The 25477-nt window shown below is 45.4% G+C and overlaps 2 protein-coding genes across 2 annotated transcripts in view; both read left to right on the forward strand.

The window, feature by feature from the left end:
• Positions 1 to 14601, forward strand: part of col4a4 (collagen, type IV, alpha 4) — a 34212-nt gene extending 19611 nt beyond the window's left edge. Inside the window, exons 11-45 of the mRNA XM_076082773.1 lie at positions 36 to 77; positions 214 to 294; positions 550 to 594; positions 1051 to 1113; positions 1250 to 1294; positions 1405 to 1458; positions 2611 to 2671; positions 2809 to 2913; positions 3000 to 3155; positions 3357 to 3446; positions 3603 to 3763; positions 3882 to 3954; positions 4075 to 4181; positions 4351 to 4534; positions 4715 to 4783; positions 4884 to 4991; positions 5436 to 5504; positions 5677 to 5826; positions 5956 to 6117; positions 6570 to 6737; positions 6819 to 6962; positions 7362 to 7469; positions 8256 to 8434; positions 8560 to 8623; positions 8769 to 8843; positions 8940 to 9047; positions 9392 to 9499; positions 9623 to 9694; positions 10519 to 10647; positions 10740 to 11003; positions 12438 to 12686; positions 12934 to 13050; positions 13151 to 13339; positions 13803 to 14086; positions 14332 to 14601. Of these exons, the coding sequence (XP_075938888.1) occupies positions 36 to 77; positions 214 to 294; positions 550 to 594; positions 1051 to 1113; positions 1250 to 1294; positions 1405 to 1458; positions 2611 to 2671; positions 2809 to 2913; positions 3000 to 3155; positions 3357 to 3446; positions 3603 to 3763; positions 3882 to 3954; positions 4075 to 4181; positions 4351 to 4534; positions 4715 to 4783; positions 4884 to 4991; positions 5436 to 5504; positions 5677 to 5826; positions 5956 to 6117; positions 6570 to 6737; positions 6819 to 6962; positions 7362 to 7469; positions 8256 to 8434; positions 8560 to 8623; positions 8769 to 8843; positions 8940 to 9047; positions 9392 to 9499; positions 9623 to 9694; positions 10519 to 10647; positions 10740 to 11003; positions 12438 to 12686; positions 12934 to 13050; positions 13151 to 13339; positions 13803 to 14086; positions 14332 to 14601 (4353 nt within the window). The remainder of the gene's footprint in view (positions 1 to 35; positions 78 to 213; positions 295 to 549; positions 595 to 1050; positions 1114 to 1249; positions 1295 to 1404; positions 1459 to 2610; positions 2672 to 2808; positions 2914 to 2999; positions 3156 to 3356; positions 3447 to 3602; positions 3764 to 3881; positions 3955 to 4074; positions 4182 to 4350; positions 4535 to 4714; positions 4784 to 4883; positions 4992 to 5435; positions 5505 to 5676; positions 5827 to 5955; positions 6118 to 6569; positions 6738 to 6818; positions 6963 to 7361; positions 7470 to 8255; positions 8435 to 8559; positions 8624 to 8768; positions 8844 to 8939; positions 9048 to 9391; positions 9500 to 9622; positions 9695 to 10518; positions 10648 to 10739; positions 11004 to 12437; positions 12687 to 12933; positions 13051 to 13150; positions 13340 to 13802; positions 14087 to 14331) is intronic.
• An 811-nt stretch (positions 14602 to 15412) lies between these two features.
• Positions 15413 to 25477, forward strand: part of LOC142939569 (latent-transforming growth factor beta-binding protein 4-like) — a 78615-nt gene continuing 68550 nt past the window's right edge. Inside the window, exons 1-3 of the mRNA XM_076082774.1 lie at positions 15413 to 15420; positions 16366 to 17142; positions 18533 to 18692. Coding sequence (XP_075938889.1) covers positions 15413 to 15420; positions 16366 to 17142; positions 18533 to 18692 — 945 coding nt within the window. The remainder of the gene's footprint in view (positions 15421 to 16365; positions 17143 to 18532; positions 18693 to 25477) is intronic.

The following is a 25477-nucleotide window of genomic DNA, read 5'->3' on the forward strand; positions in this document are numbered from 1 at the left end:
TATGGTTATTGATTATAGATCATAATGTGTTTCAGGGAGAAAAGGGTCGATCTCTTCCGGGACAGAAAGGAGACGAGGTACAAACATTTCATTCTGGAGAACGATTTACTTTTTACTCTCTAAGTTCAACTTTAGCAGTAGTACTCTGCTGTGGTAGTATTGCAGTACTGTGTGGTACTGTGGTAGTATTGCAGTACTGCGTGTTGTCCACAGGGGGATCAGGGCCTCCAGGGGCCACCGGGGCCGTTTGAGTACGTCGACCCTCCAGAAGACCTGTACATTAAAGGAGAACAGGTGGGTAGGGCTTCAGCCGGCTACAGCCAATCAGATCGCAGCTTCATACTGTTCTACTGCAGTTCCACTGTGGTTCTATTCAGTTCTACTGTAGTTCTACTGTTAATGTCCTGAAACTCTTTTACAACTGCAGATGTAATGTTTGTGTGTCCTTGTTCTACTGTGGTTCTACTGTGGTTCTACTGTACTTAGTCAACTGATCTGCTGTAGTTCTGGTTCTGTTGGTTCTAATGTTGGGTTTTGTTGGTTCTTCAGGGTACTCAGGGGCTTAAAGGAGTCTGTGGAAGGCAGGGACTGCCGGTAAGTTCAGACATCTGATTAAACCTCTGGAACCCAAAGGAACACTGGGTTCTTCTGAATAGAAGCTTCTCTTGAGCACAGGGTTCTACTGAAAACAAGGTTCTCCGAACACAGGGTTCTGCAAAATACTGGGTTCTAATGATCGCAGAGTTCTATTGAACTCAAGGTTCTAATAAACACTGGGTTCTAATGAACGGAGAGTTCTAATAAACACTGGGTTCTAATGAAATCAAGGTGGTCCTGAACACAGAGATCTCTTGAGTTCAAGGTTCTCCTTAACACAGCGTTCTCTTGAACATAGGGTTCGAATGAACATAGAGTTCTAATGATCACAGAGTTTTAATAAACACTGGGTTCTAATGAAATCAAGGTTCTCCTAAACAAAAAATTCTCTGGAACACAGGGTTCTATTGAACACATGGTTCTCCTGAACACTGATGATGTTTGTGGTTTCAGGGTTTGGACCCTCTCACAGGGCTCAAAGGAGAGAAAGGCATTGTGGGACTTCCTGGTCCCAGGGTGAGTAATCCTCCGTCTTCACCTTGTTGATCAGTGTTGAGTCAGATTACAGAGTGAACCTGATCGTCCTGATTAGAACATGAACTCTTTATATTCAGATCAATAATGAAACATCTGATGTGTTTGTGTGTCTCAGGGATTTTCTGGTAACCCTGGTCTGCCCGGGGACAGAGGATTCAAGGTGAGTTCACAAAAGCTGCTCTAATAATAATTAAACTTATACAACTTCTTGAAAGTTAAATTATAGACCTGTCAGCTAATCAGAAACTGGGATTTTCCCTGTTTTTTCAGGGGATCCGAGGAAGTCCAGGTCTCCCGGGTCTGATTGGACGAGAGGGTCCCATGGTCAGTTTGTCTGTGATGTATCTCTGCCGAACCAATCACGCGCAGGGATGGAATGAACAGCGGCTCCTCTGATTGGTCGCTTTGAATACAGACCAAAGCAGTGGTGGGCAGTGCAATTTAAACCTAGGCCTTCACTGCTGTCCTGCAGCTGAAATACCACCTTATAACCACATGATGGCACCACAGTTATTATTCGTTTCTAAGGCTGTAACTATGTACGTATTAAACCGTTCGGTACGAGGCTTGCAATAAGTACTAAAGCATTTGGAAAATGCAGAAGCTTACATTCAGGATAATATATATAATGTTTTATAATGGTTTCTGCGCTCATGGAGGACAGTGGTTCTCAGCTGGTCTGGCTGTGGGACCCACCATCACTCCTTAATGACAAGTCGCGGCCCAAAGAGATCATCTTATGATTTTACTTTCACAACTTGAGCATTGTACGTACTGCTCTGCAACGTCTTTCCTCGTCTCAGTCTCCTGTGTCATGGTGCATCTCACTCAGTCAGAATGCCCATATTTGATTGGCTGAGCTGCATCACGTGATGTGATTCACTACCCGACTAAGCCTCTGCTGTTAAGTTTAAAAATAGTCACGTGCTCGCCCACTGACCAATCACAGCACACTCTGCACCTCGCGGCAGACACTGAGCTGCACGTAATGCTGACGTCATTATAGGCCGGCTAGCAGCTCTGACACGTCAAAGAATACGCCCAACATGTCAAACTAAAGATCTGATTGGTTGAACACTATGACAATCAACAATATCGTCCCCATTCACTTAAACTGCACATGGATTCACTTGTGAGTCTGCAGGCCTCAGGCCTCTCTTCTTACCTAGAGACACAGAGGTGAGATCTGATTGGATAAAAGCTCTACTTAAAACAAGCTGCACTGGAAGCAGAGCAACTGAGGAAGACAGTAGCTGTGCAATGAGAACATAAGATAATGGGGAAAATATTTATATAAATTATAATACATGTAGTGTATTTAAGAACAATTATTAAATTATAAAATAGATATAACTTTGTGATTCTGTTTAGGCCAGCAGAGAAGGCCTTGCAGGCCCTGACGGCCCACCACTGGACCAAAGAGACATGCTATAATAATTGGTTAGTATCCATTAATGATCCTGTGTGTTTTCCCAGGGCACGCTGGGAGATCCAGGTCCTAAAGGCCTCCCTCAGGATGTGGAAGTCACTCACTCAGGTTCGGATCATTACACACCGATCGATCAGCTGACTGATGTCATCACGGTGGTCTGATGTCAGCTGACTGACGGGAAACCTCACCTGGCCCGGACACGGAAAGGATTGACAGATTGATAGCTCTTTCTCATCTTCCAGGTGACGTTGGAGACCTCGGGGCTCCTGGACTGAGGGGCCCTCCGGGAGACATCGGGCTGATGGGAATGCACGGCCCCCCCGGAGCCCCTGGTAGATCCACACCAGGTCGGTACCTGCAGCACATTTACAAGCTTCATCCATATTTTAAGGTGGTATGACGATGAATAAAGTTCTCTGTCGTTCCTCTTCAGGTCCGTCGGGTGTTGTGGGTCAGAGGGGAGTTCCGGGATCCAGAGGGGAAAAAGGAGATCCAGGTCAGGTGTATAGAGGCGGACCCACACCCGGAGAACCTGGAAAACCAGGACGTCCCGGACCCAGGGGACTGAAAGGAGAACAGGGGAGTCCAGGTACCAAGGAACACAGTTCTTCTCCCTGTTGGTGTCGCACCTGTGGTTTTACACCTGTGCTCTGTCAGAAACACCTGATGATGTCTTCATCTAAAGTTATTTAAATCTGTTGAGTGAAGTTATTATCGTGTTATAATATTTAATAATCAGTAGCGGTCACTTCCTGTTGTCGTCCTGCTGACTCCCTGTTTTCTCTTAAAGGTAGTTACTGTCTTCCCGGAGCCCCCGGAGAGTCTGGATGTCCAGGTGATCCGGGGCCCCCGGGGGCCCAAGGCTTCCTAGGGTTCCAAGGTTAGTATCTAGACATTACTGACTGATTGATTGTTAGTTTTAATTGTGTGAGGTGTCATCCCTGTCATCAGGTTTAATAGAAAGAACAAAGGCTCCAGGATGTTCCCCTGTCGGAACCCCACATGTTTTACATCTACCTGTGTGTGTGTGTTTCAGGTAGCCCTGGCGACTGTTCTTGTGGCCCCCCAGTTGTGCTGAGGGGCCCCCCTGGCAGTGTGGGTGACCCGGGGTCTCCAGGGTTTCCAGGACCTCCAGGGGCCCAAGGGCCGAGAGGAGAGGGAGGTTTTCCTGGAGACACAGGAGAACGCGGACAACAGGTGAGTCGCCGGACAACAGGGGTCAGGGGCCATAGGTCAGCAGCGAGATGAATTGTAATTTGTGTAATTTACTGGTTGATTTACTGGTTGATTTACTGGTTGATGGTTTTGTTGGCAGGGTCTGGGTGGATTTCCAGGTGTCAAAGGGTTCAAAGGTCAAAAGGGAGATTTCACTGTGGTGGATTTTCAAGGTGAGTTTGATCATTAAATACTTACTTTACTCACCTGTCTGAAGAGTTTTGTGGAAAAGACTTCAGCCATGATGTCCTGTCGGTGTTTAAATGGTTCTGATTGGACTTTTTTGTCTCCAGGTGAGAAAGGAAACCGGGGCCAGCGGGGCCCTGTAGGCAGACAAGGATTCTCAGGGAGAAGAGGACTCGATGGGCCCCTGGGGGCCCCTGGAAACCCCGGCCCCGAGGTCAGTCAGACTTTGAAAACCTTGAAGACCAACAAGACACTAGTATAGTTGGATTGCCGCTGTAATGAACTCTGCAGCCTGTAGCGGGTGCTGACTTCACTTTACTCTGTTACTGCTGATGATGTTCTGACTTTTCTAATCTTTAGATCACTTCTCTGTTTCTTTTCAGGGAGAAAGTTTCGCCAGTTCTCCCGGAGAAAGAGGCCTCCCTGGACTTCCAGGGCTAAAGGGCTCATCAGGACCTTCAGGCCCCCCTGGACGAGGTGTAGTTGGAGCAGTAGGACAACGTGGGGAACCTGGGGACCCGGGACCTGAAGGATTCCCTGGCCCCCCAGGACCGAAGGGGGTTAGAGGTATGGAGATCAATCTGAATTTAACTTTTAATTAATTGTAAAATCTGCAAAAAACAACAACTCGTTACAACAATTTCATTACGTCTCCCAAAACTCCAACTCTGACTCCTCCCACGTCACATTTGACCCCTCCCACTCCCACTGACTCCTCCTCTTCTTGTTTGACTCCTCTTTCTGCAGGGGACAATCTGCCCTGTGTGCCCAGAAACCCTGGTGCCCCCGGAGAGAAAGGAGACACTGGAGATGCAGGTAAACACCATCTACAACACCTGGCTGTCTGCTCACCTGTCTGTCTGACACCCTGTTAACCTGTTTGTCTGATGTGCTGCTCACCTGTCTGTCTCTCCAGGTTACAGAGGACTGCCGGGTCCTCCAGGTTTTCGTGGCATCACTGGACCTGATGGACCTAAAGGGGACAGAGGCCGGCCTGGACTGCCTGGACCACCTGGACGACAAGGTACCGGAGTGCACCTGTACCACACCAACATCTCTACCACACCTGTACCACACCAACATCTGTACCACACCTGTACCACACCAACATCTCTACCACACCAACATCTGTACCACACATGTACCACACCAACATCTCTACCACACCAACATATGTACCACACCTGTACCACACCAACATCTCTACCACACCAACATATGTACCACATCTCTACCACACATGTACCACACCAACATCTCTACCACACCAACATATGTACCACATCTCTACCACACATGTACCACACCAACATCTCTACCACACCAACATATGTACCACATCTGTACCACACCTGTACCACACCAACATCTGTACCACACCAACATATGTACCACATCTGTACCACACCTGTACCACACCTGTTCTTTACATTGTCCCTGTCTTTACATACATCCTCTCCTCCTGCAGGACCTCCAGGTTTTGTTGGTGATACCGGAGAAGAAGGACCTGAAGGCATCGGTTTTGGTGGAGATCCAGGTAGAGTCACCTGTCCGTCTGTAATATGACCCACACTGTCATTGTCTGCTGACCCTCTTTATGAATCAAACGTAGTTACTTTGAATCTGGCTCCAGAAGATTCAGATGATTTGGATAAATCATAAAAAGCCAGTATAGTCATTATCAGCTGTGTTGTTATTATGTTTACCAGGTTCCCCGGGGCTCCCAGGCTCTTCTGGACTCAGGGGCCCAGCGGGAGACTCTGATGTCGGGCCCTCAGGACCCATTGGCTTTCCGGGACGACCGGGCTCTCAGGGACCTAAAGGAGTTCCTGGCCCCCCCGGCATCAACGGACTAAAAGGTGAAGTACTGGACCTGAATATCAATAGATCAATAGAATCAGACTACAACAGGATTTTATTTAAAATAAAGTCAAATTTCCCAGAAATGTAAATTTATATATTGAGAATTATTTCCTGTGTTTGTCCAGGACTCATGGGTCTGGCTGGGGGCCCCGGACTGCAGGGCCAGAGAGGACAGGATGGGGCCCCAGGTATGGCTGGCCCCCAGGGGCCCACACCTGACTTTTGTGATGCAGGGAAACCTGGTCCCATGGGCCTTTTTGGCCCTCAAGGACCCATAGGACCCCCAGGTAAACTCTGGCTCCTAAGGATGCTCACTTTACTTTACTTTACTTTACTTCACTGTAGTTTACTTTACTTCACTTTACTTTTAATTTACTTTACTTTACTTCACTTCATTGTACTGTATTTTAAATTTATTTTATTTTATTTTATTTTATTTTATTTTATTTTATTTTATTTTATTTTATTTTATTTTATTTTTTTATTTTATTATTTTATTATTTCATTTTTTTCATTAATTCTTAGTTTATTGTATCCAACGGTCTCATTGCCTTGTTTTCGGTGCTTTGACTGTCAAAGCACTTTGTGAACTTTTTAAAGGTGCTATATAAATAAAGTTATTATCATTATTATTATTCAATGTACTTTACTTCAATGTACTTAACTTCACTTCCTTTATTATATTTGACTTTACTCTACCTAACGTCACCGTACTGTACTCCATCATATTTGTGTTCAGCTTTTTATGGGGAGAAAGGTGAGATCGGACAGGAGGGTCTGCCAGGTTTTGGCCCTCAAGGCCCTCAAGGTAAACCAGGCTCTTCAGGTTTACCAGGGTACCCGGGGCCCCAGGGCCCCACTGGTCCCGTCGGCGACTCCGGACTGCCGGGGCTCGACGGTCAGAAAGGTGCCTCCCACCAACACACCTGAGTTTAAATGTTTCCTGATTACAGGTTCACAGGAAATACTAACCGTCTTACTATATCAGGTCTGATGGGGCCGTGGGGCCAGGACGGAGGGCCAGGGGCCCCTGGACGGACTGGGGCCCTCGGTGCCCTGGGGAGGACCGGGGAGAGAGGATCCAATGGACGAGACGGAGGTCCAGGATGTGAGAGCCAGAAAGGAGAGAAAGGTACTACTACAGAACTATTATAGTACCACTATAGTACTACTACTGTACTGTGATATACTACCAGCTCTGCTCCCAGTAGACAACACAACACAACACATCTGTGCAATATAAATGTGTTCTGTCTGTATATATAATATTTTAGTTATTGTTTATTGTTTTTTACTTTTTTACTGAATATTCTTTACTGTTTTATTACTTATTTATTTATTTATAATACTTGTTTTGCTCTTGTTTTTTTACTGTCTCTTGTTTGCACTACACTGTATATATATACGTATATATAAACGTATATATATAAACGTGTGTGTGTATATATATATATATATATATATATACTCCACTATACTGCTGTAATCCTGTATATTTCCTAATAAAGGATTATTTTATGCTATCCTGCAGGCTTTAAAGGGGCCCTGGGACCTCCAGGAGAGACCACGGTTGTCCCCATCAAAGGAGACCGAGGGAAAGAAGGTCCGCCGGGCATCAACGGCTTTCCTGGACCACGAGGTCAGAGCTGTTACCATAGAGACCAGTGTCAGGGTGTGATGTCACACAGGAAATGGCAGGGTCACGACCTTTTTAGATCGAGAGGTTCAGTGCTGAGTTCAGGTACTCTGTGAAAGTTGGACGCACCTCTTTGCCTCCACACTAAACACCTAGACGTTGTGATTTGTGGACGGAATGAAGCCTCGAATTTGGCGTTCTGGCCATCTTGTTTGCTTTGCAACCAGTGAACAGGAAGTGACCATATCTGGACTGAGGAGGAGTGACGTAGAGATGTCTTATACGTCTCTGGTAGAGACCTGTCAATCACTGTGTAGCCCCGCCCTAAAGCATCCCCTGCTTTATGGTCTGTTTGACTCTAAATGGACCATAATGTACTAAATGAACATCATGCTGTATTGAAGAAGACTTGAAACTAGAGATTGAGACCATAAACTCATGTTTACAATGTTTACTGAGGTAATAAATCAAGAGAGAAGTAGAGTCATTTTCTCATAGACTTCTATACAACCAGAGGAGTCGCCCCCTGGTGGACACTAGAGAGAATGCAGCTTTAAAACATGAAGCTCTGACTTGAGGTTCCTGCCTGAGTAGAAGGTGATAGACTTTATCAGAGTCGGATTTTAGAGATTTGTTCGGCCCACAGAAGCCAATGATAACAATGATACCAGCAGAATTGTGGACAAACTGAACCCCATAACAAACTAGTCTGTAATGCTGAAAGTTGACTTTTCCCATGATGTCACACAGCTACGTGATCGGATTTAACATTAAATTCACTCTCTACAGGAAGTGAAGGTGTGCGAGGCGCTGCCGGCAAGCCGGGGTATCCAGGCATCAACGGACCCACAGGCATCGTCGGACCCACAGGACCCTCTGCGCCCTACGGACCACCAGGACCTCCGGGATCACCTGGACAATCAGGACCACCAGGATTCATCGGCTTCCCAGGGGTGACCGGAGATCTGGTAAGATAGAAGACTTTTTAGCTTTAATAAAAGCTCAATCAAATGTGAACCATGAAGCTACTAAAAGAATGTTCAGAATGTTTGTTTGCGATATATTCAGAACTATTAATCTATTTCGGTTGCAGGGTGACCTGGGATGTCCTGGAAAAGTTGGAGAACCCGGTCGCCAAGGATGTGCTGGATCCAAAGGTATCAACTAACCCCGGACCCTACCCCTCACCAAGACCTTTTTTTTATAAGTCTTGATTGGGAGGGTAGGGTCCTTTCATACATGAAATACAGAGAAAACCAAGGATTTTATCTCAATGTGTAACGTTTCTTTTTTGCGTTTCAGGTGATAAAGGAGACTCCGTTGGTTTTCCTGGTCCACCTGGAGACCATGGGCCTCCTGGAGACTTCGGGCCCTCAGGTGATGATCTGGTTCTGATTCAGCTGCACTCACTCTGATGTTTTAATGTTAAATTTGACTGAGTTTCTGGATGAATCAACTGTTTGTCTCTCTCAGGACCTCCTGGACCTCAAGGAGATCCAGGTGGACCCGGTTTCATCGGGTTTCCAGGACAGAGAGGATGCAAAGGAGATCCAGGCGATCAGGGGGAACTGGGCCCATCAGGTGCAGAAGCTCACCTGTGGACCTTCCTCAAGTCTTTATACCGTCTTTCTGTAACATGAAATCATGTGACCTGCTGCCATCCAAAACCAGTAAAGACCAGCAGCTGTTCGGTCAGACTGGGAGCAGAATGGTTCCATTTATTTAGACTCTTTTTAAGATTCACCAGAGGGGCGTTTACTGACCTGTTTTATATCAGACAACTAAGCGCTGGTGTTAAAGACAGACCTGATTTCAGACTTCTAAACTAAAACACATTCAGAAGACACATTGACTTCTAGAGGAGGGAACAGGAAGTAGAATGTGCTGACTCATATCTCTCTATCTGTCTGTCTGGTTTATTCCAGGTGTGGTCGGTCCCCCGGGTCCCAGAGGCCGTTCGGGTTTTCCAGGTCTTCCTGGTAAAGCCGGTGGTGATGGTCCTCCAGGACCTCCAGGCTTCCCGGGACTCCCAGGTCAGAACTGAACCCCATTTGTATCATTATACCTACCTGACATATTTCAGAGTACATGTGGGTGAGTTGGTTCAAAATAGTTTACGCTTTGTTTATTTTTTATGAATGGTTTTGGTGCGTCAGGTCCTCCTGGACCGCTCGGCCTTCACGGACTGGACGGACTGAAAGGAGTGAAGGGGGACATGGGGACCAGAGGTATGAGTCTCTCTGCTGTTAGGGGTTGGATTACTTTTCAAATGTAAATCTCTCTGCCAATCGTCTGCATCGACGTGTGTCATGTGTTGTGAGTAAACACGCAATGCCTGCTGGGAAACAGGAAGAGAAAACAGGATAGCCGTCTGTGTTCCGTTAGCGCGGCGAGGTTGGCCCAAACATCTAAACTTGAGGTTGAAGTTTTGGTCTTTTTGTGGAAGTTTTTGGCTTTATCATCTTTCATTACTGACAGTAACTTCCACAAGGAGGCCAAACCCACAAACTCGTTTGAAGAGACAAAACTTTATTGAGACAAAGAGACATGAGATGTGGTAACCAATGAAAATGAATTTCTTCCGTTCTCTAAATAAAACTACAAATGTTAGTTTGCCTAAAGTTTGTTAAAATTTGTTAAAGTTAGTTTGCCTTTTTATCTAGGTTGTTTTTAGTCATTTTTCCATTGCTTGTCATACTGTATTGTATCTGTGTTGTTTGTGTAACTTGTGTGGACTGTGCTACTGCCTCTTGGCCAGGTCATCATTGAAAATGAGAATTGGATCTCAATTGATTTTACCTGGTTAAATAAAGGTTAAATAAAATAAAATAAAATAAAGTTAGATTGAGACAGACAGTCTCTTATTATTGATCAATAACAATCTCAATAACCTTCACCTCCGTCCTCGTCTGTGCTTTTATTTTGTGTTCGTGTCGATATTGAGTTCATCTGAACATATTGATGGTGGCTTTACAGACATTTATGTAAATATACATAGTACATAAAGTTTAGTCATCAGCATCACTATGGTAACGTCCGTCTCTCTGTTTAGGTCTGGGTGAATCGGGTGCTACAGGTTCTATTGGTCTTCCAGGGGATAAAGGTCCTCCAGGTCCCCCAGGACCCATTGGTTCATCTCAGTCCGGCCCACCAGGACCCACAGGCCCCCCAGGACTCAAAGGTCTGTAGCAGTGTGATTCAGCCACCGGGGTCAAGATGTGACAGACCAGCAGTGATCCATCAGTTTGACTGATGGCTCTTTATGTGTTGCAGGACCACAAGGGGATTTGGGACCTCCAGGTAAACCTGGAACAGACTGTAAAGGTCCAATCCCAGGGCCTCGTGGAGATCCTGGTCCTACTGGAACGGATGGAGAGCCAGGGTGTGCTGGTGACGTGGGGGATCCGGGTCAGAACACTCCAGTACCTGGTGATGATGGGGACAACGGGGACACAGGGTGCCAGGGGCCAGGGGGCCCCCAGGGACCTCAGGGGCCCGAAGGACTGCCAGGGATTCCCGGAAATCCAGGACTGAAAGGTCAGACTACCTATCTATTGCCTCCACATGGCTCTCAACATGGCGACGGCTGAGCCAGTCCACAGCTAATAGTGCTACCAGCGCAAACAACGGCGCCGACAGAGCTAACAGTGTTAATCTTTACAATCAAGAAGAGATGAAGATTCAAACCTCTCTTGAAACAGGAGTTTAGTTTTTACTCTAAACCTAGATTCAATTGAATCTGTTGCAAAACTTTAAAGTCCAATTTAAACTGTATCAACTTCAAATTCACCCTCGAGGTTTAACGTTTACAATGTCTGCCTTTAAGAAATGCAGTGAGCAGAATAATCAAGTTCCTCGTAGACAGTAAAGGGACGGATTCTACCAGTTGAGTTTTATAACGATGCTGCTGAACTTGTCTTAAAATTTGGCCTCATTGTAAATTTTCCTCAAACGGGGAGAAATGAGAGCTTCTCTGATTAATGTTAGCCTAACTGTCTCTTTAGCTCGCTAGCTAGCAAACAATGTAGCGTTTGGTGAGGAATAGGTGATGTATTTATTTATTCTAATCATATTGATTAAGCTCTATCATTTTAGTTTAAACTTACTAAAGTGAGATTTGTTTTTAATTGTACACCTGATCCTTGCTTGATGTTGAATTCTATTCAAACCTGGCTTTGTTAAGATCTCGTTGGTGCGACCCGGCCAGCTCGTTGTTTTGCTGCTATATTAATGATCTGTTGGTCAAATGGAGAAGCTTCACATGTAGACGTTGCTGCTGACAGCTTCAGGGTTCATGAGGAGTTGACTGACTCCTGAGATGAAACTAACCTTTGTAACTAACTACAAACTCTGAAACAGGGACAACTGGAGCAGGATTTAATTCCAGCTGATCTTTGTTACTTTGGTCACGGTGTGTCAGACACAAAATGGACTCCAAAGAAGGACGGGTATCGTTCGGAGTTTTATTGATTCTGCTTATCGGTTCGGTTCCTTGTCAATACTCTTATCGGTTATTTTTGATTATTTTGTAAGAAATAAAATACAATTAATTTAGAAAAGAATCAACATTTCTTTTTTGAGCAGCAACACAAGAAGTTCTAAAATCTCTAAAATCCATTATCAGCTAAATAATGATCTAAGTGATCATCTTTCATTTATGATCCTGTTATTCTGATCAAACTCTGTATATGACATCACTACCGTTACCTGACGGCTGCTCCACAGACTGATGTTCTGCTTGTTGGTCACATGTTGTGATGAACTTACTTGTGAGGGTTTTATTGTGTTTGAGACGACCAGAGTTCTGTCTGATCATGATGAGAGTCTCACGCTGTACTGAGAAGAGACAGAGTGAGAGAGAGACAGAGAGACAAAGAGAGAGAGAGAGGACATTTGAGACGAGGACGTCTCACTCCAGAACTAAGAAAGTACCGACAGCAGAGTTACTTAGTTACATCTGTGTGTGATCAGGTATTCGGGGGTCTTCTGGGCTGATGGGACTACCTGGTAATCGGGGTCCTAGAGGCTGTGACGGTCCCGGTGGGCCTCCAGGACCAAAGGGATCCACTGGACCGGTGGGTCCAAAGGGGGAGATGGGACGAGTCTCATCCTGCCCAACTTACCCTCCTGCGACGCCGGGTCCCCCAGGACCCCCTGGCCCCCCCGGTCTGGAGGGAGATGTCGGCGTCAAGGGAGAAATCGGCCGACTAGGACCCAAAGGTGAGAAACAGTTGGTGGTCCAGGTCATGATGAATATTCATTGTGTAACACTCAGACCCTCTGCTCCGAAGAACCGCTTCCACCAAAGTCATCCCAATAAAATCAAATCCAGAACCACTTCAGGTTCATTTGCTTCATGAGAGACAGCAACCGAAAAGTCTCCAAAACATCTTCTGATGTGAAACTACAACCATCAGTTTTCTTCTCCGTGCTGCTGATCATGAAGGTGATTGACGATGTGTTTCAGGTAGGAAGGGGGACATCGGGTCCGAGGGACCCATAGGCCCCGAGGGGCCTTCAGGTCCAGATGGTGGCCGAGGAGGGCCGGGCCTGCCGGGGGAGAGCGGAGTTGTGGGAGCCAAAGGTGAGACCTGGACCCGTCTGTCTCTCTGACTCTGTTTGAGTTACAGTTGTGTGGATTTTGTTTTGTTGATGCAACTTCCCGTGGGCTTTGTGTCTCTCAGGTGATCCTGGTCCAATGGGTGACCGCGGTCCTCGTGGACCAACCAAAAACTTAAACTCGGGCTTCTTGTTGGTGTTGCACAGCCAATCAAAGACGGTTCCCTACTGCCCACTGAACATGAGGGTCCTGTGGGTCGGATACAGTCTGCTGTACCTGGAGGGTCAGGAGAAGGCTCACACTCAGGACCTGGGTATATAAATAAATACATATATAAATAAATACATATACAGAATATATAGTGGACTCCGTGTGGACAACGTTTCATCAATCCTGGCTGAAATACGCACTATTTGCTGCTGCTTGAAGAAGTCCCAGATGTCCCATGAAACCTAAACATCGGGTAGAATGCATCATTGTATCTAAGCAGCCACACGTTGTCTGCTTTACTGTTTGATCCCAAAACAAACAGCTGTTGCTGTGATTTAACTGTAATAAACTGATAAAAAGGAGCTGAAATAACTACATAATAATGATTTGTAAAAAGTCTGAATTCATGTTTTTTTTAGTTCACCCTGCAAGACGACAAGCTAAATTTTAATTTCAATTTTAAAATTTGCTTTTTTTCTGAATGGAGTTTGGTTTGATTGGTGCTAGGCTATGCTAACAGTGTAGCTCATGAATTTATATCTCATTTGTACTGATGATGTTTGCAGGTCAGGCGGGTTCGTGTATGCGGGTTTTCTCCACCATGCCGTTCTCCTCCTGTAACATGGGAACCTGCTCCTACGCCAGTCGTAACGACAAATCCTATTGGCTGTCGACGACGGCAGCCGTCCCCAGCATCCCGGTGGGCGGAGCCTCCATCGAGGACCACATCAGCCGCTGTGTGGTGTGTGAAGCCCCCTCTTCACCGGTCGCCCTGCACAGCCAGACCTCCTACCAGCCAGACTGCCCCCCCAACTGGAGGAGCCTGTGGACCGGATACTCGTTCCTCATGGTGGGTACTGCAGGGGCAGAAGTACTACTACTACAGTACTACTACTACAGTACTACTACTGCTGATGGTGCTACTACTACTACTACTACTACTACTGTTACTGGAGTCCTAAAAGTACTGTTACTACTACTGGTGATGGTGCTATGATGAGGGTGATGGTGATGATGATGATGATGATGATGGTGATGATGATGGTGATGGTGATGATGAGGGTGATGGTGATGATGTCATTTCCTGTGTTGCAGCACACAGGAGCTGGCGATGAGGGCGGCGGCCAGTCTCTGACATCATCGGGCAGCTGTCTGCCAGACTTCAGGGCTCAGCCCTTCGTGGAGTGTCAGGGGCCCCGAGGGACCTGCCACTACTTTGCCAACATCTACAGCTTCTGGTTGACCAGAGTGGAGACCTCCTCCTCCTACTCCTCTGACCATGGCCGCGCCTCCTCCACCACGCTGACCGAGGGCTGGAGGCAGAGGGAGAGCATCGGGAGGTGCAGCGTCTGCATGAGGGAGTGAGGAGCAGAAGCACCTCCTCTTCCTCCTACTCCTCCTCCTCTTCCTCTTACTCCCCCTCTTCCTCTTCCTCCTCCTCTTCCTCCACACGTGTCACAACCTTGATGTAGCCTCTGATTGGTTGGTGGCATTGACGAGAAGAACGCCTGAGTGAACTTCAAGCCCCGCCTCCAGAAGTGAAAACAGCCTTCTGATTGGTCAGCTGGGAGTTTGTGACTGCGTGTCATTGGTCAGTCAGTATTTTGTTCATAAGTCGGGAGAGAATCGTGAGAGAAGCTGTGAAGATATTTGACATTAAACCTTGAAAACGTGTTTTTGTTTTCCAGTTTTCTTTCAGACCGGACTGAGAAGCTCGACTAAATGTTCTTTATTCATGTTCTTCGGTTTCAGTGTAGTTACAGAACCAGAACCAGGACCATGCAGGACCAGAACCTGATGCTGTGTTTAATCTTAATAATTCAGTTCAATGAGAGTCGTCACTGTGTCTTTGTGTTCTAAACAAAGCTCAATGAATATTTATCTGTCTGATAGTTTCACAAACAAAGTAAACGAAAAATTTTGAATTTAATTTAGCAAAAAATAATTTTGTAAAATCTTGAGTGGAGGGTTTGTGGGTTTTTGTGTGATTACAGTTCAGTTTGTCTGGTTCCGGTCCTGGTTCCGGTCCTGGTTCTGCATTATCTCTGAGATTTGTAAATATATTGGAACTCAACCGTTTTATATTTTTACTGTAAATGTCATCAGAGTATTTATTTAGCATGAAATTAATGTTGGTGCTATTTTGACGTTTCGTTTGTTTTATTTTTGGTAAACGATGACACGGTGAAACCCCGCCCCCTAATTTGTTGTTTATTATCTTCAAACACCTCCTTATTTCAAGATAAAACAAACACTTAACTTCTTCACTACATCTCCCATGATGCTTTGCTTTGAGAAGAGGCCTGAAGACCAAACACTTCTGTTACAAAGTGGACTTCAGCTCAGCAGTAAATCCTCGTTAATCTAAAACACCATCAGTCAGCACATTAAATACAACGAATCAAATGAGATAAACAGGTGTAAAGAAAGTGGGCGGGGCTTCATTATTACCTGAGGGGTGGGGCGGTGTCGCTTTTTCATCATATTTTTATTGTCGTTGATATTTTAATCTCTGTAGAAGGAAACTTCTCACTAACATTTGTGAAGCATTTTATTCTCTGTGGACAGAAAACTCTTCAATAAATCGCATCAATTTCACTCTCGCTCTTTATTTGAGTCCAAAGTTTAGTTTGTGAGAAATTAGTTATTAGAAAAAATTTGAAAAGATATTAAAAACGATCCAACAGATATCAGTAAAATAACGAAAACGAAATCTGGAATCACAGGATTAAATGACTACAGACCCGTCGTCCTGATGCTGGTCTAAACAGAATCACAAAGTTATATCTATTTTATAATTTAATAATGTTTCTTAAATACACTACATGTATTATAATTTATAATAATATTTTCCCCATTATCTTATGTTCTCATTGCACAGCTACTGTCTTCCTCAGTTGCTCTGCTTCCAGTGCAGCTTGTTTTAAGTAGAGCTTTTATCCAATCAGATCTCACCTCTGTGTCTCTAGGTAAGAACAGAGGCCTGCAGACTCACAAGTGAATCCATGTGCAGTTTAAGTGAATGGGGACGATATTGTTGATTGTCATAGTGTTCAACCAATCAGATCTTTAGTTTGACATGTTGGGCGTATTCTCTGTATCTGACTGTTGTCGCTTGTCTTCCTGCAGAGGGTTAGGTTTCGGGTTGGCGAGCAGCTTCAGGACTGTGGGTCTGGGTTGTAAGAGTGATAAACTGAAGCATGTCCAGTACTTCAGGAGACAGATGTTCATGTTCCTTACCTGTCCTTCACAGATGCTGGAGGTCTCCTTTAGAGTGAAGCACGGGGAGGGACACTACATGGTGTACGCTAGCACAGGTAGCATCAGGTGCTTTGAGTGCGGGGAAGTGGGGCACAAGCGGACCGCTTGTCCTCACAGGCCGGCTGAAAGGCACCCCGAGCCGGGGACCGTACCGGCGGAGGAGCTCCATCACACCGGAGCTCCGCTAAATGATGAGCCGGCGGAGGTCGCTGCTCCGCGGGGGGGCGATGACCCGCCAACCGGGGCCGAGGCCGAGGAGGGGCTCAGCGGGCAGACAGACAGTCAGGACGGGGGACAGAGAGCTGATTCAGGCGGAGAAAAAGTTATTGATGAAGAGTCAGCTGTTCTGAGTCTCACAACAGAGGGAAGGGAAGAAGCAGAGGAAAGGGAAGTAGAGGAAAGGGAAGCAGGAGCAGAGGAAGAGGTAGCAGGCAGCAGTACAGGGCCGACAGCTGAAGCTGACCAGAGTCAGGCTGCTGGTCCAGAGGAGAGTGGGGGGGCTTGTGTTGTCGAGGAGGAGATGGAGTACGACTCTGACGGTCTCTCTGTCACAGACTCACAGTCTCACAGTGGAGATCTGTACAAGCTGGAGGAAATTAATAACTTCCTGGACGACACGTTTGGACAATCTGTAGACGTTTCAAAGTATTTTCCAGACGCAGACAAATTTATTAAAAGTGTTGTGACATTACAAAAAGAGGTGGATTTGGAGGTTTTAGATGAAAAGAAACGTTTCCGTCTAAAGAAGCTCATGACGCATCTCAGGAAGATAAGGAAGAGAGATGAAGGGAAAGGTTCCAAAAGGTTAAAGACCTCTAAGTGAGTCAATGATGAATGTGTTGCACTTAATCTTTCTGTTACTGTTATTTCTAACTGTCTACATCACCGCTCTTTTTCGTTTTTCAATGCACAAGGTGAGGGTTGGCTCTTTAAATATGAATGGTGGGAGGGACCGACAGAAGAGGGCGGTCACTGCAGACATGATCACACAGAAACAACTAGACATCGTTCACCTGCAGGAAACGCACAGCGACCCACATAATGAGGTAGACTGGGGTTTGTGGTGGAAAGGCCAGTATGTCCTGTCTCATGGGACCAACCTGTCTGCAGGTGTAGCCGTTCTGTTCTCACCTGGGCTGGACGTTAACATCATCTCCTCCACAGAGATAGTGACAGGCAGGGCTTTAGTGGTCAGAGGGCTCACACAGAACAGACATCTTCCACAAACTCAGAGATGTCCTGCAGCAGTGTGATCACAACGAGTGTGTAGTGATGGGGGGGGACTGGAACTGCAGCATAAATTCCTTATTGGATAGAACAGGAGAGGAACCTCATTTACAGTCATCTGCCACCTTATCACAGGTGATGCAGAGTCAGGTGTGGTGGATGTATGGAGGGTCAAACATCCCTCTGTATCATTACTGTACATCATGTGTACCGCTTTCTTTTTAAATATTGCACACATTTCTGAATTTTAAACAGTTTTTATTTTACATTTTATTTATTTGTTCTATTCTTTGTTTCTATTTCTTGTTTCTGCACAAATACACCAAAGTAAACTCTTTCTATATGAAACCACTTTGTTAACGAAAAGTTTGGACGAAATTAAACTCAAACCACAAAAAGTTTCACTTTCATCAGAGAGACTTTTAAAGCTGTTTGAATAAAATATTTATATATTTATTTATTTATTTATGTAAAAGCTAGAAAAAGATACCTCCCTCCTTCACTTCCCTCCTTGCTTCCTTTCCTTCCTTCTGGGTTCTGATTGGCTGCTCTGAGGCTCTTTGGCTCTCAGCCAATAGGAGCAGAGAAGCTTCTATTCTCTGCTCCTATTGGCTGAGAGCAGAACGAAGCCAGTCGGCCGGAGTTCATGTTGAATGAGTGAAAACTTTCAATCAGCCAGAGACTCGACGCAGAGACCCCCGCGATGCTCCGTGGTGGTCTGATCGATCCTCTCTGGTATCGATCCGCTCTGTGAACATGCGGCTTCCTCTCTGCTGCGTTTGGATTATTTTCACTCTTCACACCGCAGCTCAGCATCCTCCCGACCGGCCGGAGGGATCCGTGCAGCCCGGGAGGAGGACGCAGAGCACCGGGAGAGAGACACCGCGGCGCCTGGACGTCGGGAAGCCGGCGGTGGGGAGGGGATCCCGGGGGGAGCTCGGCGGCGGAGGGAGGGCGGCTCTGAACGGGTGAGAAAGAAAATCAGAGTTTATGTTCGTTCAGTAACAAAACTACAAGAAATACTCAGAAATACTCTGCAGGTTTGGAGAAGAACGAGCTGATCAGTTTAAAGTGTATAATGATCAGCTACACACAACATATCATATATTACATATATTCATATTTAAGATATAAATAACTATCCTGAGGGACATTTCTGTGCAGCAATATGTTAAATATATCTTCTAAAATATTTAAAAGGTTTAAGGTTGCGTTTAAAGTAAGTTTTAAATCACTTATACAATCAGTTGTCGGTCAATCGAAAACAGCATTCATTCATGTAAATAGCGTGTAACACGTCCACGTGTTTCACTGGAGGTGCTGCTGCTGGTCTCTGAGGGATTCTGGTCCCAGTTAAAACCACTTTACATAACAACACTTCCGCCCTGTCAGCAGAGTAAGGCCATAAAACAACAACTGCTTTTACATTTCCGTCCTTCAATTATTCGCTCTGTTTGGGACCAATTCAAACATGCGTTAGGTCTCATCCTCCCACCACCAGACTACAGACTCCTCAGTCTGTCATCACTCTCATTGATAACTATTTGTTACCAGCATCAGAAACGTGACATCACATCCTCTTTTGTTGGATTAAACATTTTGTGATTTGAACCTTCAGGGCCACATTTGGGCCTCTCCTTTATTTCAATGGAGCCCGTTTGCTGGGTACAAACAACGCGGAGGACCGAGCTAAAGAGAGCAACAAAGAGACTCAAAGTGACCACAAAGAGACACAAAACAACTACAAAGAGACTACAAAGAGACACAAAACAACCACAAAGAGACTCAAAGCGACTACAAAGAGACTCAAAGCGACTGCAAAGAGACACAAAACAACTACAAAGAGACTCAAAACAACTACAAAGAGATGCAAAACAACTACAAAGAGATGCAAAGCGACTACAAAGAGACTCAAAGAGACTACAAAGAGACTCAAACTGACTACAAAGAGATGCAAAACAACTACAAAGAGACGCAAAACAACTACAAAGAGACTTGAAGCGACTACAAAGAGACACAAAAAGATTACCAAGAGGTTAAACAACTACAGTGTCTGTGTCTTGATCGTCTGTAGGACAAGTGGTGGGGCCCTTTCCTAGTCTGTGTCTCGGGGCCAGTTGTCTCATAATCCGCCCAAAGTTTGTTTCATGAAAATCCGTCCAGTAGTTGAAATATTTTCACTCAAACCACAAATATCGACCTGCTGGTGGCGCTAGAGATGAAAAGTCAGAGGATCAATAAAGTGTGTAGAATTCATCTCATGAATATCTGAACAACATTTAATGTCAACCTGTTTCAGTCCGGTCAGACGGACGTCACGTTAATCACCTGAAGATGATTAAAAACATTTTACCTTCCAGCTGTTCTCTATATGTGTGTGTGTGTGTGTGTGTGTGTGTGTGTGTGTGTGTGTGTGTGTGTGTGTGTGTGTGTGTGTGTGTGTGTGTGTGTGTGTGTGTGTGTGTGTGTGTGTGTGTGTGTGTGTGTGTGTGTGTGTGTGTGTGTGTGTGTGTGTGTGTAATCAATAGATTTAAAGACTTGGGGGCGACTGTGGCCAAGTGGATAGCAGGGCCGTCCTTCAATCAGAGGGTCGGCGGTTCGATCCCCGGCTCCAGCTCTGCTAGTCGCATGTCGATGTGTCCTTGAGCAAGACACTTAACCCCAAAAAAATTGCTCCCGTAGCTGTGGAAATAATATAGAATCTGAATTGTAAATCGCTTTGGATAAAAGCGTCTGCTAAATGACTGTAATGTAATGTAAAGAGGTTTGTATGAGTGTGTGAAAAGAGAAAAAAGTCCTTCTTGACTTCAAAGTCCTGTTAACACAGACGGTTAACACACACTGATCTCGTTTAGGTGTCCTTGTAAGGACCAGCTCTGCAATGGGGACTCAGGTCGTGACCTTGTGACCTGCAACCCTTCACATTAATCTGCAGATGTCACGTCACCACTATCGTAAACATTTCACTTTGAGTCTGAACTGATCATTCACTGTTCATTCAACAAATGTGTCCTTTTAGTTTGATTCGTCTACACCAGGGGTCTTCAATGTGTTTCAGGCCAAGGACCCCCAAACTGATAGAGAGATGGAGCAGGGACCCCGACTATATATATTGTATAAAATTGTGTTTTATATTAAATGGGCCTAGTGCCATGTATAAACATACCTCTTTATTGTGCATTCAATACTAAGCTATTCTAATAATACACAGGTTCATATATTCATGTTTTATTTTAAACATGTGAAGGTACAGTGAGTAGGGAGGCCGTGACACTGCCATTTATAAACACACCTTGTCAGCTGATACCAATGCCAATATCAACATTGTCTGTCAATTGCATGATAATCATGCACACAAGATATTCACACTGATGTTTTCATTTTAAACATAAATGAGTGATGGCCTATTAGTGCCACTGCCATGCATAAACACACCTGTTATCTTTCACACAATACTGAACTATTAACATAATGGACACATTCATGTTTTTCGGTCGAGTTACAGAACGATCCATCTTCGTTCATAACGATCACTGATAATAATAAACTGGCCTCAGTAGCTGCTGTTGTGTAAAGCAGCTGCAGTGATTTAGCAGGAATATTAATAAGGATTCGTGGTGAAGTAAATGTTTTAATTTGATCTTCTTTTCAAATAATATCACAGCGTGCGTCCTTGTGTCTGGGATCTTAGTCAGCCGGGGACTGAATAGGCTCTCGGTCAATCACGGGGAACCTGACAGAGCCAGCATGTAACATGCGGCCTCGTGATTGGCACAGCAGCGATGGGGGCGGGGCCTCCTCTTTGTGTGCAGGAGGCCTGGAGGGACTCGCGCTGTGAGTGAGTGATTTTTGGGATGGTGGTGAAAAGAAATAGTTCACAAAGTAAATAAAATGTGTTTATGAAACAGTGAAAGAGACTTCTGAGCAGATCGTTCTATAAAAGCTATTGTTCCCTATTGTTGCAGAAAAGGTTAAAGATTTCGTCAGCTCATGTTTGAAGACAAACGTTTAATTCTACAGCAGCTTTTAACAACATTCAAAGTTCTTTACATCCACAGTAAGTTAGGTTAGTTTATATATGAATCAATAAATACATTACTATCAGCTACTTGACAAGTTTTACTATATAATATATTATTATACTATATTCATCCCTGTATAGAGGGAGCAGTTAGGGGTTGAGTGTCTAATCAGGGACACTTCGACACGTCCCAGCCAAGGATCGAACCGCCGCCCTTGCAGTCAGTGGACGACCCTCTCTACCCAGTGAGCCACGGTCACCCAATAGATTTATGCATCCAAGCAGCTGGACTGAAAATGAAAATATGGAGAGAGCAGCGTTTGAACCAGGACTTCTTTAAACTTATCGTTTCCTTGTTTCTTAAACTGGTTTTGTGCAGAAGAGACAACGAGTGAGCGAAGAAATGTTTGATATAGATTTTTAAAAGCAAAACAAGACGTGCACTTATATTGATGAGATTTAACAGAAAACATTCTTCTTCTCATCATAACATCTTTCACACCACTTTTACTTTCATACTAAATGTCTCTTGTTCTCTTAAATGTCACAGTTTAAAGAGATTCAGTTTGCTGTGATATGAATCAGAGGAGCTGGAAACGATTTATCAATTATCATAATAGTTGATTGACTTTCTGTCAATCCAATGAATGCACTATTCCTTTTGTCACTACTTTAGTTTTTTATATCTACATCTGATCAGTGAAACAGATACAAACAGATATCTGTTCTTATTGTAATGGTTTTAAAGAGAAAAGATGAAGCCGCTACTAGACCTGTTCCTATTAATCTGATCTTTAATCTAAACTGTATTTCTGCTGAGCAGACATACAGAGTCTCTGTTTTCTGTGGAAGATGAGAAGTGGAAGTGGACAGAGAGCTCAGTGTTCCTGCAGGAAGAAGAAAGGAGTGAAGGCCAACACAGACGACACGCTGTCACTCAGCAGCTTTCTGCTGACGCTTGTGTTTCTCCTCACAGAGACTCAGTGAGCAGAACAAGAGAGCATCTGTGGACTCAGTCAGAGCTGATGTGAAGTGGCGTCGCCACGTTTAACAGACCCGACCGCCGCTTGATCATTCTGTCCACAAAGATGCTCAAGAAGCAGACATAGCTGGTCTGTTCATGCCACTTTATATTTGACTTCACCACAATTACATTAAATATATCTGACATTTCCCGAAAATATCTTTTACTTTTTGTGGAGTAAAACTAACAGAATTTAAACAACAAAAAAGTGACTCATATATTGTATTGAAATTGACACCGTCAGGATTCAGACCATCACATTAAGGCCACGTCCTCATCACTCCGTTTCTATTTTAAACTCGTATGCTCTGCTACGTCCACACCGAGCGTCCACACTACGTCCACACTACGTCCACACTGAGCATCCACACTACGTCCACACTACGTCCACACTGAGCATCCACACTACGCTGAGTTCTCGAGCACCGTAAACGGATACGTTTGAAAACTCCGGGTTGTGTTTTCATGTGGACGGTTGAAAATGGATACATTTAGAAACAATGACGCCCACACCCGCGTTCACTACTTGATTGGTTGTTAGCAGTCATGACGTTTCCTTCCCTGATTCGTCACACTCATATCACGTGACCCGTACCCGGAAGATCACAAACAACAACATTGATTACCGATCGACTACCAGGTTAACTCAACATGGACAACTGATTACAGGCGTTACTGACCTTGTTGTCTTTACCAGCAGCTGTTGTTCAGTTAAAGTCTGCTTTATTACGGAGGAAGCAGCTGTTAGTGGAGCGATTAGCGAGCGGCGTGACCAGCGGTTATCAGACCTACAGAGCGGACGTCTGAACTCACGGTTAGCAGTAAATGCTATTCAGTAGGACAGATAGCTAATCCACCAGCAGAGCTACGAGTGAGAACAGACAACAACGAGGAAACGAGTGAGAGACGTGTGTTGACCACATTTATGGATCATAATCTTGTAAACGTTTACGTGTAAGTGTTGATTTTAATGTAAATTTGATATGTGAGAGAGAGATAAAGACCTGCAACGCTGTAACTAAGTCTGAAAAATAAAACTTCTAAAACTTTCCACGAACTGTCTGTTTGAGTTCATAGAGGAAGATCTTAAGTATCAAACATGACCTTTCATTATTAAAGACTACTTTATTACTCTGTCGTATTTTTGTTAACTAAGCAAGCAATCCACTTCCTGTTTACACCGTCACGCGCATGCCCAGTGTACGTGAAGAGTCACGTGATATCCGTTTTCAGGCGTGTTAGTCTGGACGGAGATCGTTTACGTTTGAAAACGGAGTAGTGTGGATGTAGCCTGAGGCTTGACATCGTGCTCTATATGTTAAATAGGGAGTGATTTCATAGACTGACCAGACTGTTGATTCAGTGTGTGTGTGTGTGGGGGGGGCCTCTGCTGCTACAATACATCCAGTTCAGTGTGAGTGATGATTAAATCCTCTGCAGAGGAGCCGTGTCCTCTCTCTCTTGTCTCCGTCCTCTGGTCACGTTTCAACACTAATCAGAATCAAAAGCAGTGAGTTGATTGAAGACGTGTTCATGAGTCTGAACTCTCTCGTTATGAATGAAGCTCAATGAATAGCTTGTTTTAAGTGGTGGAACTCTCCTCAAACTAACCTATTGGCACCTTTCACACACACATCCTGTTACACAGAGCTGTGAAGTCCTTTTGATGGGGGGGGTGGGTAGTGTGACCCAGTGTTGATCTGCTAATTGACTCCTTTTCCCAGAATGCCGATGGGCTCACAGTCTGCCTTTTAATAAAACCCAACATGCAGCTGTTTGATAAGTGAAGACAGATGATGTGAGAGGAACATAAATCTCTACGTCTTCACCAGACGGCTCGTTTAAATGTTTTACTGTCGAATAATCGTCCAGAACTAAACCTCAACCTGCAGGTTCACCTCCACTCGTCTCATGGCTGGAGGTTTGATGTCCTGCTCCTCCCGTCTCCACGTCTCCTCCCGTCTCCACATGTCTCCACACGTCTCCTCCCGTCTCCACGCGTCTCCTCCCGTCTCCTCCCGTCTCCTCCCGTCTCCACACGTCTCCTCCCGTCTCCACACGTCTCCTCCCGTCTCCACACGTCTCCTCCCGTCTCCACACGTCTCCTCACGTCTCCTCCCGTCTCCACACGTCTCCTCACGTCTCCACACGTCTCCTCACGTCTCCACATGTCTCCTCACGTCTCCACATGTCTCCTCCCGTCTCCACATTTCTCCTCCCGTCTCCACACGTCTCCACACGTCTCCTCCCGTCTCCACATGTCTCCTCATCTCTCGTCATGTCTCCACATGTCTCCTCACATCTCCACACGTCTCCTCCCGTCTCCACACGTCTCCTCCCGTCTCCACACGTCTCCTCCCGTCTCCACACGTCTCCTCCCGTCTCCACACGTCTCCTCCCGTCTCCACACGTCTCCTCCCGTCTCCACGTCTCTACATGTCTCCTCCCGTCTCCACATGTCTCCACGTCTCCACGTCTCCACATATCTCCTCCCGTCTCCACGTCTCCTCCCGTCTCCACATGTCTCCTCCCATCTCCACATGTCTCCTCCCGTCTCCTCATGTCTCCACGTCTCCTCCCGTCTCCACGTCTCCTCCCGTCTCCACATGTCTCCTCATCTCTCGTCATGTCTCCACCCGTCTCCACGTCTCCACATGTCTCCTCCCATCTCCACATGTCTCCTCCCATCTCCACATGTCTCCTCCCGT

This window comes from Anarhichas minor, unplaced genomic scaffold (assembly GCF_050575085.1).
Source record: "Anarhichas minor isolate MPS153535 unplaced genomic scaffold, ASM5057508v1 ptg000102l, whole genome shotgun sequence".
Classification (NCBI taxonomy): domain Eukaryota; kingdom Metazoa; phylum Chordata; class Actinopteri; order Perciformes; family Anarhichadidae; genus Anarhichas; species Anarhichas minor.